Source organism: Gobio gobio (assembly GCF_949357685.1).
Source record: "Gobio gobio genome assembly, chromosome: 21".
Taxonomy (NCBI): Eukaryota; Metazoa; Chordata; class Actinopteri; order Cypriniformes; family Gobionidae; genus Gobio; species Gobio gobio.
Genome location: NC_137117.1, coordinates 3946792 through 3958141, shown reverse-complemented (window position 1 = coordinate 3958141; position 11350 = coordinate 3946792). Strand labels below are relative to the sequence as shown.

The following is an 11350-nucleotide window of genomic DNA, read 5'->3' as shown; positions in this document are numbered from 1 at the left end:
ATGTGTGTGAAGACTTCAGTGAAAGTGAAACTGAACAGATGAACCTGAAGCTTCTTCACAACAACATTCAGAAACTCTGAAATCAACGATCAGATCTGATATTCACTCACAGGTAAGGAAATGCAAGTTCACTAGTTTATGTCATGATACAATATAAGAATGTTGGTCAAATTAAGGGTGTTTTCACACTGGCTGTTTAGCTCAGAAGCCAGATAGAAAGCAGTTGGTCGACATGGGTGAAAAGAAAAACGGTCCAGATCCCTGCCGACTGTGCATAACACATCTGGCTGACAGACGTCTTTTTCTGTATGGGCCAGCTTCTGTCATTTTCAGCTGAAAAACAACGAGTAATTTAATTAATTTATTGTTCTAGTGTTGTCTGATGTTTTAATTGTCAAGATAACATTTTTTTTATTTTTTTTTATATATAGATGGTTTGCGTAACGTCAGTCAGAAGACCATGCGGCCCCGATACGGAGTGTTGATGAAGACATACAGTCTCTTTTTAGGATAACATTTATTAGAAAAACCGCTGAGCTGTATCCAGTGCATTGTAATGTTGGCTAATGTATGAAATGATATAGAGTTATATTCCATTTTGTTAATCCATTTTGACAATCTGAGGATTACAAGACGTTTTGAAGGGCCAAGCAGTGGAAAAACAGTCTCTGCATCGCCTTCCTTGTGATCACAACATTAAGAAAGCGTGGATGAACTTTATTTTTTTGATATTCCATTTTGTTTGCAAAAATTAAGTCAGTCATTTCATCTTTTTCAACAAGTGATTAGTTATTGAATCATTATGAGTCGGACTATGCTTTTGGCGCCATAGTTATCTATACTAGCAACAGGCGGCTCTCAAAAGAGTCATTTGCTTGTGAATCGAACTACACTGACCACCACGCCACGCTGTTGGTACATTACACACACGGAGACAGCTCATATCGGTGCAATGTGAAATTCAATATAAGATTTATTTTGTTGTAACACTGCTGTGGGGAGCTCCGAAACGGAAAAGCGCGATAGATACGTAAGGGAAGCTGCAAAATAAGTGCAGCAACGTAAAGTGACAGTTGACTTGATGATGTAAAAAAGCCAATAGTTAAAGTTCATGTTTTTGTCCTTCAAAATACTATAATAGTTAAAAGACATAGTTAAAATTGTGTATCATGATGCTGTATTATTTTGCTTGTTAAAAAATGTATTATGCAGTAACTTTCAATATTTCTCTGTGTGTGTGACAGCGATTCATGTGTCGGTCAGCGTTCGTAGTTCATAGAGCTTTATTCAGTCCATTCAAATTCTGATTTTGTCCGCCTCTGAAATGGTTAACCATAGACAGGATTTCATCTGACATACCGGTATGAACAAAGGGTTTTTTTATGTAACACTATAAAGTTAAGTATAGCCTAACTATTTCTCACCTTTCAGAGCATCAGTGAGAGCAATGGCACCGCAGAATGAGTAAAGTCCTCCATCTCTAGACGTTTTTAAACGTTATGATGTGTGTATTTTATTTCCTGATTGAGCAGCATCTATTTCAGACTCTTAAAGACAGTTTCCATATGAGTAAAGTATTAATATGTATACGCTATATGTTGTTTAATTAATTATTAATTTAACCATCGTTTAAATCATTAACTGCTTTGAAATGCATGCTGTTAACGAAATCATTGTTGAAAAGTTTGCAGTTAGCCTACGGTATGAATAAACATTTACATTTATGCATTTGGCAGACGGTTTTATCCAAAGTGACTTACATTGCATTCAGGGCATTCTAGGTACACATTTTACAATGTATTAACAACATACTACACTACAGTATTGTAAAAACAATACTACATAAATACACAAACACAACAGTACAAGGCCATTTCAGGATACACGGCATAGGGGAGAGCGGGGCACAACCTAACGCTTTTTGACTGTCTCAATTTGTGTAAATCCACTTGGGGTTCAGAGTATTTATTTGTTCCCACATTCATTTCACACGTCTAGTACAATGATGTGGTTTTTGTTTCATTAACACAGTGTATACATTTTTCTTGATTTACCCCAAACGAATGGAAGTGAAATGTGACAACATGCCCCATAGGTGGGGTACATTGTAGCATGAGCATATGACAGCTTAACATGTTATCTGATTGAAGACAAACTAAAATATTTTGTCAATAAAATACAATTATTAACTTTTTTAAATAAAATAATGGCATTGTTTTAATAATTAAAAATGTACTAATTTTTGAGTTTGACAAAAAACACCTCAAAACACAGCTATACAGCATAGTTCTAAACATAATAATAATGAATCATTTCTGAACATTGACTCTCAGTCTTTATTCATCTTTCTCTCATGGTTTTCAACAGAATTCATAAAAGTATAGAATATAATATCATATTTCTAATAGGGGCTCATTGTCGAGGCAACGCCCCTGTTATGCGTGCGGAGATCGCCACCCTACTGGCGAAGGGTGCGGTCGAGATTGTCCCTCCAGCCGAGATGAAGTCCGGCTTTTACAGCCCCTACTTCATTGTACCCAAGTAAAATGGTGGGTTACGACCGATCCCGGACCTGCACGTCTTGAACCGAACCCTTCACAGGCTTCCATTCAAGATGTTGACAGCCAAACGCATTTTCGAATGTGTTCGTCCATCGGATTGGTTTGCAGCGATCGACCTGAAGGACGCGTACTTTTATGTCTCCATTCTTCCTCGACATAGACCGTTTCTACGGTTTGCCTTCGAGGGGCAGGCATATCAGTATACGGTTCTTACACCATTCGAGTTAGCCCTGTCCCCTCGCGTCTTCACGAAAGTCATCGAGGCAGCCCTTGTGCCACTCAGGCAACACGGGGTTCGCATCCTGAATTATCTCGACGACTGGCTGATTCGGAGTCACTCTCGAGACCAGCTTTGCGAACACAGGGACCTGGTGCTCCAGCACCTAGCCCGTCTGGGCCTTCGGGTCAACTGGGAAAAGAGCAAACTCTCCCCAGTGCAGAGGATCTCTTTTCTCGGTATGGAAATCGACTCGCCGCCATTTATGCCCAGCTTACGAGCGAGCGAGCGCAGTCACTGCTGACTTGTCTTCGCCAATTCGAGGGCAAGAGTGCAGTTCCACTGAAATACTTTCAGAGGCTCCTGGGCACATGGCATCCGCAGCCGCGGTCACGCCGCTTGGTTTGCTTCATATGAGACAGCTTCAGCACTGGCTTCGCGATCGAGTCCCGAGGTGGGCATGACAACAGGGCACGCTCCGGGTCCCAGTGACTCGGGCCTGCCGTCAGACCTTCACCCCGTGGTCGAACCTCAGCTTTCTATGGGCAGGAGTTCCCCTAGAACGAGTTTCCAGGCATGTTGTTGTATCAAGCCACGGGCTGGGGTGCCATGTGCAATGGACATGCTGCCTATGGCATGTCATTTGCCTCGAGTTGCTGGCCGTACGTCTTGCCCTGCACTGCTTCCGAGCCCTGCTCAAGGATAAGCATGTACTGGTTTGTTCAGACAACACAGCGACAGTAGTGTACATCAACCGACAAGGTGGTCTATGTTCCCACCGGATGTCGCAACTCGCCCGCCACCTCCTCTTATGGAGTCAGAAGCATCTGAGGTCGCTTCGTGCCGTTCACATCTCGGGAGAACTGAATCGTGTGGCCGACAAGCTGTCATGTTTTCAGACGCTGCCGGGGGAATGGAGACTCCATCCCCAGATGGTCCAGATGAACCTACATGTGTGGGACCTGGATGGGACGTGGTAGGTTAGAGTACCCTGCCACCTCAGGAGGCGGCTACCATCACTTCCGCTAGGGCCTTGTCTACCAGAAGGAAGTGGAACCTCTTCGTCACCTGGTGCTCTTCTCGGCGAGAAAACCCCAGGAAATGCCTGATCGGGTCCGTGCTCTCCTTCCTCCAAGAAGGGTTGGAACGAAGGCTGTCTCCCTCCACCCTGAAGATTTATGTGGCCGCTATATCGGCTCACAACGACCTGGTGGACACTAAAACGGTTGGACAGCACGACCTGGTCAGCAGGTTCCTTAGGGGGGCGAGGAGATTAATTCCCCCTCACCCTCCTCAGACGCCCTCTTGGGATCTTGCAGTGGTACTATCTGCCCTACAGAAAGCTCCCTTTGAGCCCCTGCAATCCATAGAGTTGAAGTTGCTTTCAATGAAAGTGGCGCTCTTGATTGCCCTGGCTTCCATCAAGAGGGTAGGGGACCTGCAGGCATTTTCAGTTGACGAAGCGTGCCTGGAATTTGGGCCGAATAACTCTCACGTGATCTTGAGACCCGGCCCTGGATACGTGCCCAAGGAGGAGGCAGACTCAGCCTTGGCACTGCTCTGTCCAGTACGCGCCCTTTGCGCTTACATAGACCGGACTTAGTGCTTGAGGACCTCAGACCAGCTCTTTGTCTGTTACGGAGGGTAGCAGAAAGGGAAGGCTCTCTCCAAGCAGAGGATGTCTCACTGGATAGTGAACGCCATTGTCCTGGCATACCAGGTTCAAGGCATGCCATGCCCCCTTGGGGTAAGAGCACAATCCCAGGTTAGTTCCTCTTGGACTTAAGCACATGGTGCCTCGCTGACAGACATTTGTAGAGCTGCAGGCTGGGCGACACCCAACACATTCGCCAGGTTTTATAACCTCCGAGTGGAGCCTGTGTCCGCTCGTGTACTCGCCCCAAATGGCCAGTAACTGGACAGGCTCAGGTGTCATCGCTTGCTGCGCCATTTTAATCCTCGGACTGGATGCGTGCGCATCTCCACTCATTTGAGCTTCTCAGCAGGCCCTGAGTTTCTCCAGCACTGATGATACGACACCAGAGTGCATGCCCGATTGGTCAGCCCTCGTGTTCCGTCTAGGTGCCTCCATGTGCATGGTTCCCCCTCTGGGCAACCCCCACATGTGTATATCCACGGTAAGTCTCCTTGAGCAAGTGTCTTCCCTTGGCAAGACACCTTGCCACCCCTGGGGTTGAAATATTTCCACCTGCGGCTGGATACCCCAGTGTGTTCCGTATGCAGTCCCTACGGGGGTCATATGTGTATTCTTAAGCCCTCCCTTCGGGCAGGCATTGTGTTGCATTTCTCCACATGGGATATGCTTCCCAGTGTACCTTGGTATTGGCGTTGAGCCCAGTCCCTCGTTCGTGCTCAGACTCACGTCAGGGATCTCGGGTCAGCGCAGGATGCTGGTAGACAGCCGTCTTGGCGAGGTTGAATTGGGACTCCCATTTTGTCAGTAACTGACGTAACTTGTAGTGTACTGACTGAAAGGGAACGTCTCGGTTACGTATGTAACCCTCGTTCCCTGAAGGAAAGGAATGGAGACGTTACGTCCCCATGCCACTACCGTTGTACCGCTGGAATGGCCAGGCGCTCATGCCTCGGCTCTTCAGCAGGTAAACATAATGCGAGTGTGCAATGCAACGCCCTTTATACCCATGCGGTGGGACGGGGTTGCATTATGCAAATTCCGCAGACCCATGGCATTTTCATGCCATTGGCTCGTTTTGTAGATCTCAAAGGCGATTGGCTTCTGCGAAACCCCCCAGAAACTTCCTTCAGGGAACGATGGTTACATACGTAACCGAGACGTTCTGTACATGTAACAGACATACCATGAGCCTCAAACACCATTGTTTCCTCCTTCATATGTAAATCTTGCGCTTGAAAAAGACCACTGAAAAATGGGCGATTCCCAACATAACACCGACTGTGACGTAACAGTCGAGATCATTAATATTTATGCCTATTTGGGGGGGTGGAAGAGGAGCGCTTGAGTGTTCCTGCTAGAGGTTGTCAGATTTCAGTTATTTAAATCCCCCAATCAGAGCTTTTCTGTTAAAGGGTTAGTTCACCCAAAAATGAAAATTCTGTCATTAATTACTTACCCTCATGTCGTTCGACACCCGTAAGACCTCCGTTCATCTTCAGAACGCAAATAAAGATATTTTAGTTGAAATCTGATGGCTCTGAAAGGCCTCCATTGGCACAATGCACGGTACACTCTCAAGACCCTTAAAAGGTACTAAAAACGTTACAAAGTCCATCTCACTACAGCGGCTCTACAATAACTTTATGGACTGACGAGAATAGTTTTTGTGCGCAAAAAAACCCTAAATAACGACTTATATAGTGATGACGATTTCAAAACACGGCATCGTGAAGCTTCGAAGCGTTATGAATCAGTGAGTCGAATCATGATTCGGATCGCGTGTCAAACCGCCAAACTGCTGAAATTTGGCGATCCAAACTGCTGAATTGACTCACTGATTCATAACGCTTCGAAGCTTCATGATGCCGTGTTTTGAAATCGTCATCACTATATAAGTCGTTATTTAGGGTTTTTTTGCGCACAAAAACTATTCTAGTCACTCCATAAAGTTATTGTAGAACCACTGTAATGAGATGGACTTTGTAACGACGTCTTTAGTACCTTTTAAGGGTCTTGAGAGTGTACCGTGCATTGTGCCAATGGAGGCCTTTCAGAGCCATCAGATCCGAAGATGAACAGAGGTCTTACGGGTGTCGAACGACATGAGGGTAAGTAATTAATGACAGAATTTTCATTTTTGGGTGAACTAACCCTTTAAAAGAAAACGTATTCTATAGTGGGTTTTACCTAACCATGTGCACACAAGTAGATTATCTGAAAACACCAATAAACAAGTAAGGTGCACTTCAGCAATCTCCACTTGAGATTTTCTGCTCAAAGTGTCATTAAGTCGGTCTGTGTTCTGTCGCTTGTGTCCAAATAAGGCAAAAACAGACCATATCATTCTAATGACAATTTCTAGGGTTGTAAATGGACCTGTAAAACCGTATCTGGACGATTTTCGCCCTAAAATAAGCAACATACCCTCTATGTAGGTATCAGAGAACAATTTAAAATATTGTTTCAACTCATTCTAGGGCACTTTTAAGAAAACATGTGCTTTTTACTACCATAGTGTGTGATTGTTTTAATTGAACATTGATGGAGCAACATATTGTATGTGAAAATAAATCATAAAAGTGGTATATTTTGTCTTATTATTGTCTTATTTATTTCGTATTAAGTCTTATAAATGTATGAGGTGATGAGGGGACTTTTACCCCACAGACACATGGAAACCAGCACAGGGCAAAAGACACAAAGTATTTATACAAGTACTTCAGCTATGTTTTTAATAATGTCCAAATTAATAAATGCTCAAAATAATCACTTTAGCAAAGTTTGCACTATATTCGGTTTATTTTGATAAATAAAAGATATTTTTGTTCAATAAATATACTGTCATTCAAATATTCATTTTAAAAATACAGAAACAAAATTATTTAAAAAAGTAAATATTAAATTAAATAGATGAAAGCATTAAATCCTATAATAATTATATAAAGCTTAACAGTAGTAACAAATGCCATACTTTTACACAATTGTGGCGAGGTGGGCGAGCGAGAGACGTGGGAGGAGCGAGAGAGGACCAGGCCTGGATTTACTTTGTGTTTTGTTTACATTTTGTTACTGTATGTGTGTGTGCGGCAGTCATTCGTGAGGGGCTGCAACTTTTACTTTCAGTTTTTGTTTGTTTTATTATTAAAGTCTTGGAAATGTTTGCCGGTTCCCGCCTCCTTCTTCCCATATCTACGAACTTCATTACAACAATATTCTGTTATTGAAAAACTGTTTCTTTAATTACCTTGAACAAAATATATTTTTCTCAAAATATAGACATTAATTTTAATCGATTCTCATAAATCTTCAAACTTTTTAAAATGTATAAAATATTAGATGAAATTAATGCAGAATCAGCTTTGCGTTGCAAAAGCGGTTGTTAAGAAAAGTGCTGAGCTGAAGTTATGCCATCTAGTAGTTTAAAAGAGAATAAAGTAAAATGCGCCTTTGACCCTGTTGTACCCTACTAGCAATTTACTCTCCACACCTGTGGTGGTAGTTGTTGAAGAACTGTAGTCAGCCAAACTCATATCAGCCAGCAATATTTTAGTGCAATTTATAAGTATTATCCACACACATTGTTCAATTAAGTACTGTAGATGATATATTGTCATTACTTATCTTTTCAGTCATGGCGTCCTCCAGTGATCCAGCACTAAATGTGGAGCTCAGGTGCTCCATCTGTGTGAAAGTGTTCACTGATCCAGTCACCACTCCATGTGGACACAACTTCTGCAGATCCTGCCTGAGCAAGTGCTGGACGGACACACAGCCCTGCTTCTGTCCACTTTGTAAAGAAAGATTCAGCAAAAGACCTGATCTCCAGATTAATACAATATTCGGAAAGCTTGTGCAACACTTTAAGAAGTTTAATCAAGAACCTGAGGTGTTCTGTGACGTCTGTGGTGAAAGAAAGCAGAAAGCTGTGAAGACCTGCCTTACGTGTCCAAGCTCTTACTGTGAGACTCATCTGGAGCCTCATCTCAGTGTCCCACGTCTAAAGAAACACAAACTCATCAATGCTGTGGAAAATCTGGAGGATTATATATGCCAGAAGCACGAGAGACCTCTGGAGCTGTTCTGCAGAGATGATCAGACGCGTGTGTGTCTGTTCTGCACTGAAGGAGAACACAGGACTCACAACACTGTTCCTATAGAGGAGGAGAGTCGAAAGAAGGTAAAGAGTTAAAGACAAAACTGGACTAAAAGCAGGAGAATTCATGAGGTTTTACATTTTTCAAATAAGATTTTTTTTGTCAGAAGATTGATCGTTAAATTCAGTGATAAATGTGTGTGTGCTTTTCTCTGTATGTATCATCAGCAGGTTCAGCAGGTTCAGATACAGGCAGGCGTGCAGCAGAAGAAGATTCAAGAGATCGAACACTCAGTGCTGAGGAAAGTGAGTGATGATTCAAATCATTCGGCCTCTTGTCCTTTGGGCCACAACTTGTGATCTTCCTCCGACAAGTGTTCCTTGAACTGACTCTTCCTCTTTTTGCAGACTCTCGCCTCCATTGACTGTTTCCTTACTCGACCTGTCCACATTTCAAACGGGACGATTATTGGTCTGGGTATCCTGTTGGTAGCAGTATTGCTGTATACCGTAAGTGTGTGTGTGTGTGTGTGAGTGCATTGGTTTTAGGGTGTGGGGTGGTTTGGTGTCTTCTGCTGCTTCTTGAACGATGCGATGATCTCAGCAGTTTGGGTGGACGTTAAAATAAATCAAATGTAAATTTTAAAAAAGGATTTAAATGGATTTAGGGGAAAACAAAAAGAAAAATTAACCATTTACAAATAGTATTTTTTTTTAAACATGCACCCATTCAATCATATTCATATACCTAATATATATGTTGAAAATGCAAAATGAAAAATGCTTCTAGTCCCTCTATGTCCAGCTACCAAGTCTTGTCCTGCCAAGGCAAGCTGACCAGCAGTGTTAATTTTGACAGCAAATTCGGATTTAGTCTTAGTCTTTTGAATAACACACCATTTAGTTTTAGTCACATTTTAGTCATCTGAAATCTTTTAGTCTTAGTCTAGTTTTAGTCGACTAAATATCATGAGTTTTAGTCTTAGTCTAGTCTTAAGTCTTTTAGTCTTAGTCTAGTTTTTTTTTTAGTAGAACAAAGTCGACTTTGTTGACTTGACTAAATGTTTCCATCAGTCTGTTATGGAATGGTATTAAGGTTTGAATATGCAATACATACACAGATTTAATGGCTGTAATACAAAACATGTATTTTATTTTATTCTTAATGTCAAAAACACTGACCGTAACTTTTTTCACAAAAGATAATCTCACATAAAATAAACATAAGGCCTGCTCTCCGTGAAAAATATACATGCTCTCTGAAAAAGATATGCATTCTCCCTGAATGATGCATATGACATTCTTTCAAGATGAAGTACAGTATTATTGAAATAGACAACCACCTAACTCTAAACTTACTGTCTTCTACTGTCTGTGCAAAATCAAAAACATTAAGAAAAATAAAGTGCAATTCTCAAAAACAATAAAAAGTAATGCCATTGCACAAGGTTTCTAAATACAGAAAATTCACTACTGTTACTGTTCATATACCTCAAGAAGTTAAATAACTGCTAGGCTACAATGTCTTAGAATGCCTTGCTACTCTGTGCAAAATCAACAAGATTTGAACAGAACAGATTACTACAATTCTCAAATGTAGAATAAAAGATGTATTGGCTGTAATGCCATTACACACACTACCAAAGAAACACTCCTTAATGTTCAAGTAAATAAAAAAACGTCTCTGGTTACGTATGTAACCTATGTTCCCTGAGAACAGGGAACGAGACGCTGCGTCAGCTGACGCTACGGGGAACGCCTCCAGCGTGACAGGTGCCTGAAATCACAATTACAAAACGTCAATCCTATTGACCGGCGACAGCCTATGACATCATCAAGGTGCAACCAGGAAGTATAAAAGGGCGCCTTGCCAACATGACAGTATCTAAACGTCTGAAGGGACTGTTTGGCAGGCAAGCCTTGAGGCATGGCAAAGCGACGCAGCGTCTCGTTCCCTGTTCTCAGGGAACATAGGTTACATACGTAACCAGAGACGTTCCCTTTCGAAAGGGAACTCGCGGTGCGTCAGCTGACGCTACGGGGAACGATATACCAACGCCGCCATGCCGAAAGGAGTGCATGCCCACTGGCAGTGACAACTGTCAGGACAAGCAAATTCAACTGAAATGCCTGAACCACTCCCCTTCTGGTCACATTAGGCTGTCAGTGACAGCGCTCCCTACGGTCAAAGCCCAAGCTATAAACCTGAGAAGGAACCTTCGCATACCATATGAAGTCCTACCCTGGCCGCTCGAAGGCCTGGAACCGGCCCATTCGACAGAAGGGGTTCCTTTAAGGGAACGTGGCAAGGGGACCCGAGGGAACCGAGGGGAGTTTAGCCGCTCGATCCTAGGATCTACCAAGCACTTATTTTAAAACGTGCTCAGGAGGCCGAACAGGCCTACAGGCTGATCCTTGCTGGGAGGCCTCGAGGGGCTTACAACCGACGGATCAGTGCCAAGCGGCTATCAGCTCACAGAAGACTCTCACTTGAGAGGAGCTCCCAAGCCTGCCTGGTAGGTAACCATGCTGTAGGCGATCTATGAGAGTCCCTTCCTGTAGGGACCGCATAGTAGCAGCGTCGTCTCGTCATGCTAGGGTATGAACACCGCCTTCAGGTGCTACCGGCTAGAAACAAGCGCCTGATAGCAGGTGACCACCAGCTGTCAGCGTAAAGCCAGTTATGTGTTCCCACCTGGGGAACTCGTCCCCCAGGGAGGCCAGAAGGGGCCTCCACCTGGTAACCTGTGCCGACTGCTCGCGTGTCCAAACCACGGAGCTCGCCCTCAGGGAGGCCTAGCAGGCCTACCACCTGACCGCAG

The 11350-nt window shown here is 43.4% G+C and overlaps 1 protein-coding gene across 2 annotated transcripts in view; it reads left to right on the top strand.

Moving 5' to 3' along the window:
• Nucleotides 1-11350, top strand: part of LOC307117667 (E3 ubiquitin-protein ligase TRIM39-like) — a 45932-nt gene continuing 34582 nt past the window's right edge. Inside the window, exons 1-4 of one of the 2 annotated variants that reach the window (XM_079802656.1) lie at nt 1-112; nt 8065-8612; nt 8760-8834; nt 8937-9038. In XM_079802656.1, the coding sequence (XP_079658782.1) occupies nt 8067-8612; nt 8760-8834; nt 8937-9038 (723 nt within the window). In that variant the 5' untranslated portion in view covers nt 1-112; nt 8065-8066. Of the gene's footprint in view, nt 113-8064; nt 8613-8756; nt 8835-8936; nt 9039-11350 lie in introns of both variants that reach the window. The other variant, XM_079802655.1, reaches the window with a different exon arrangement.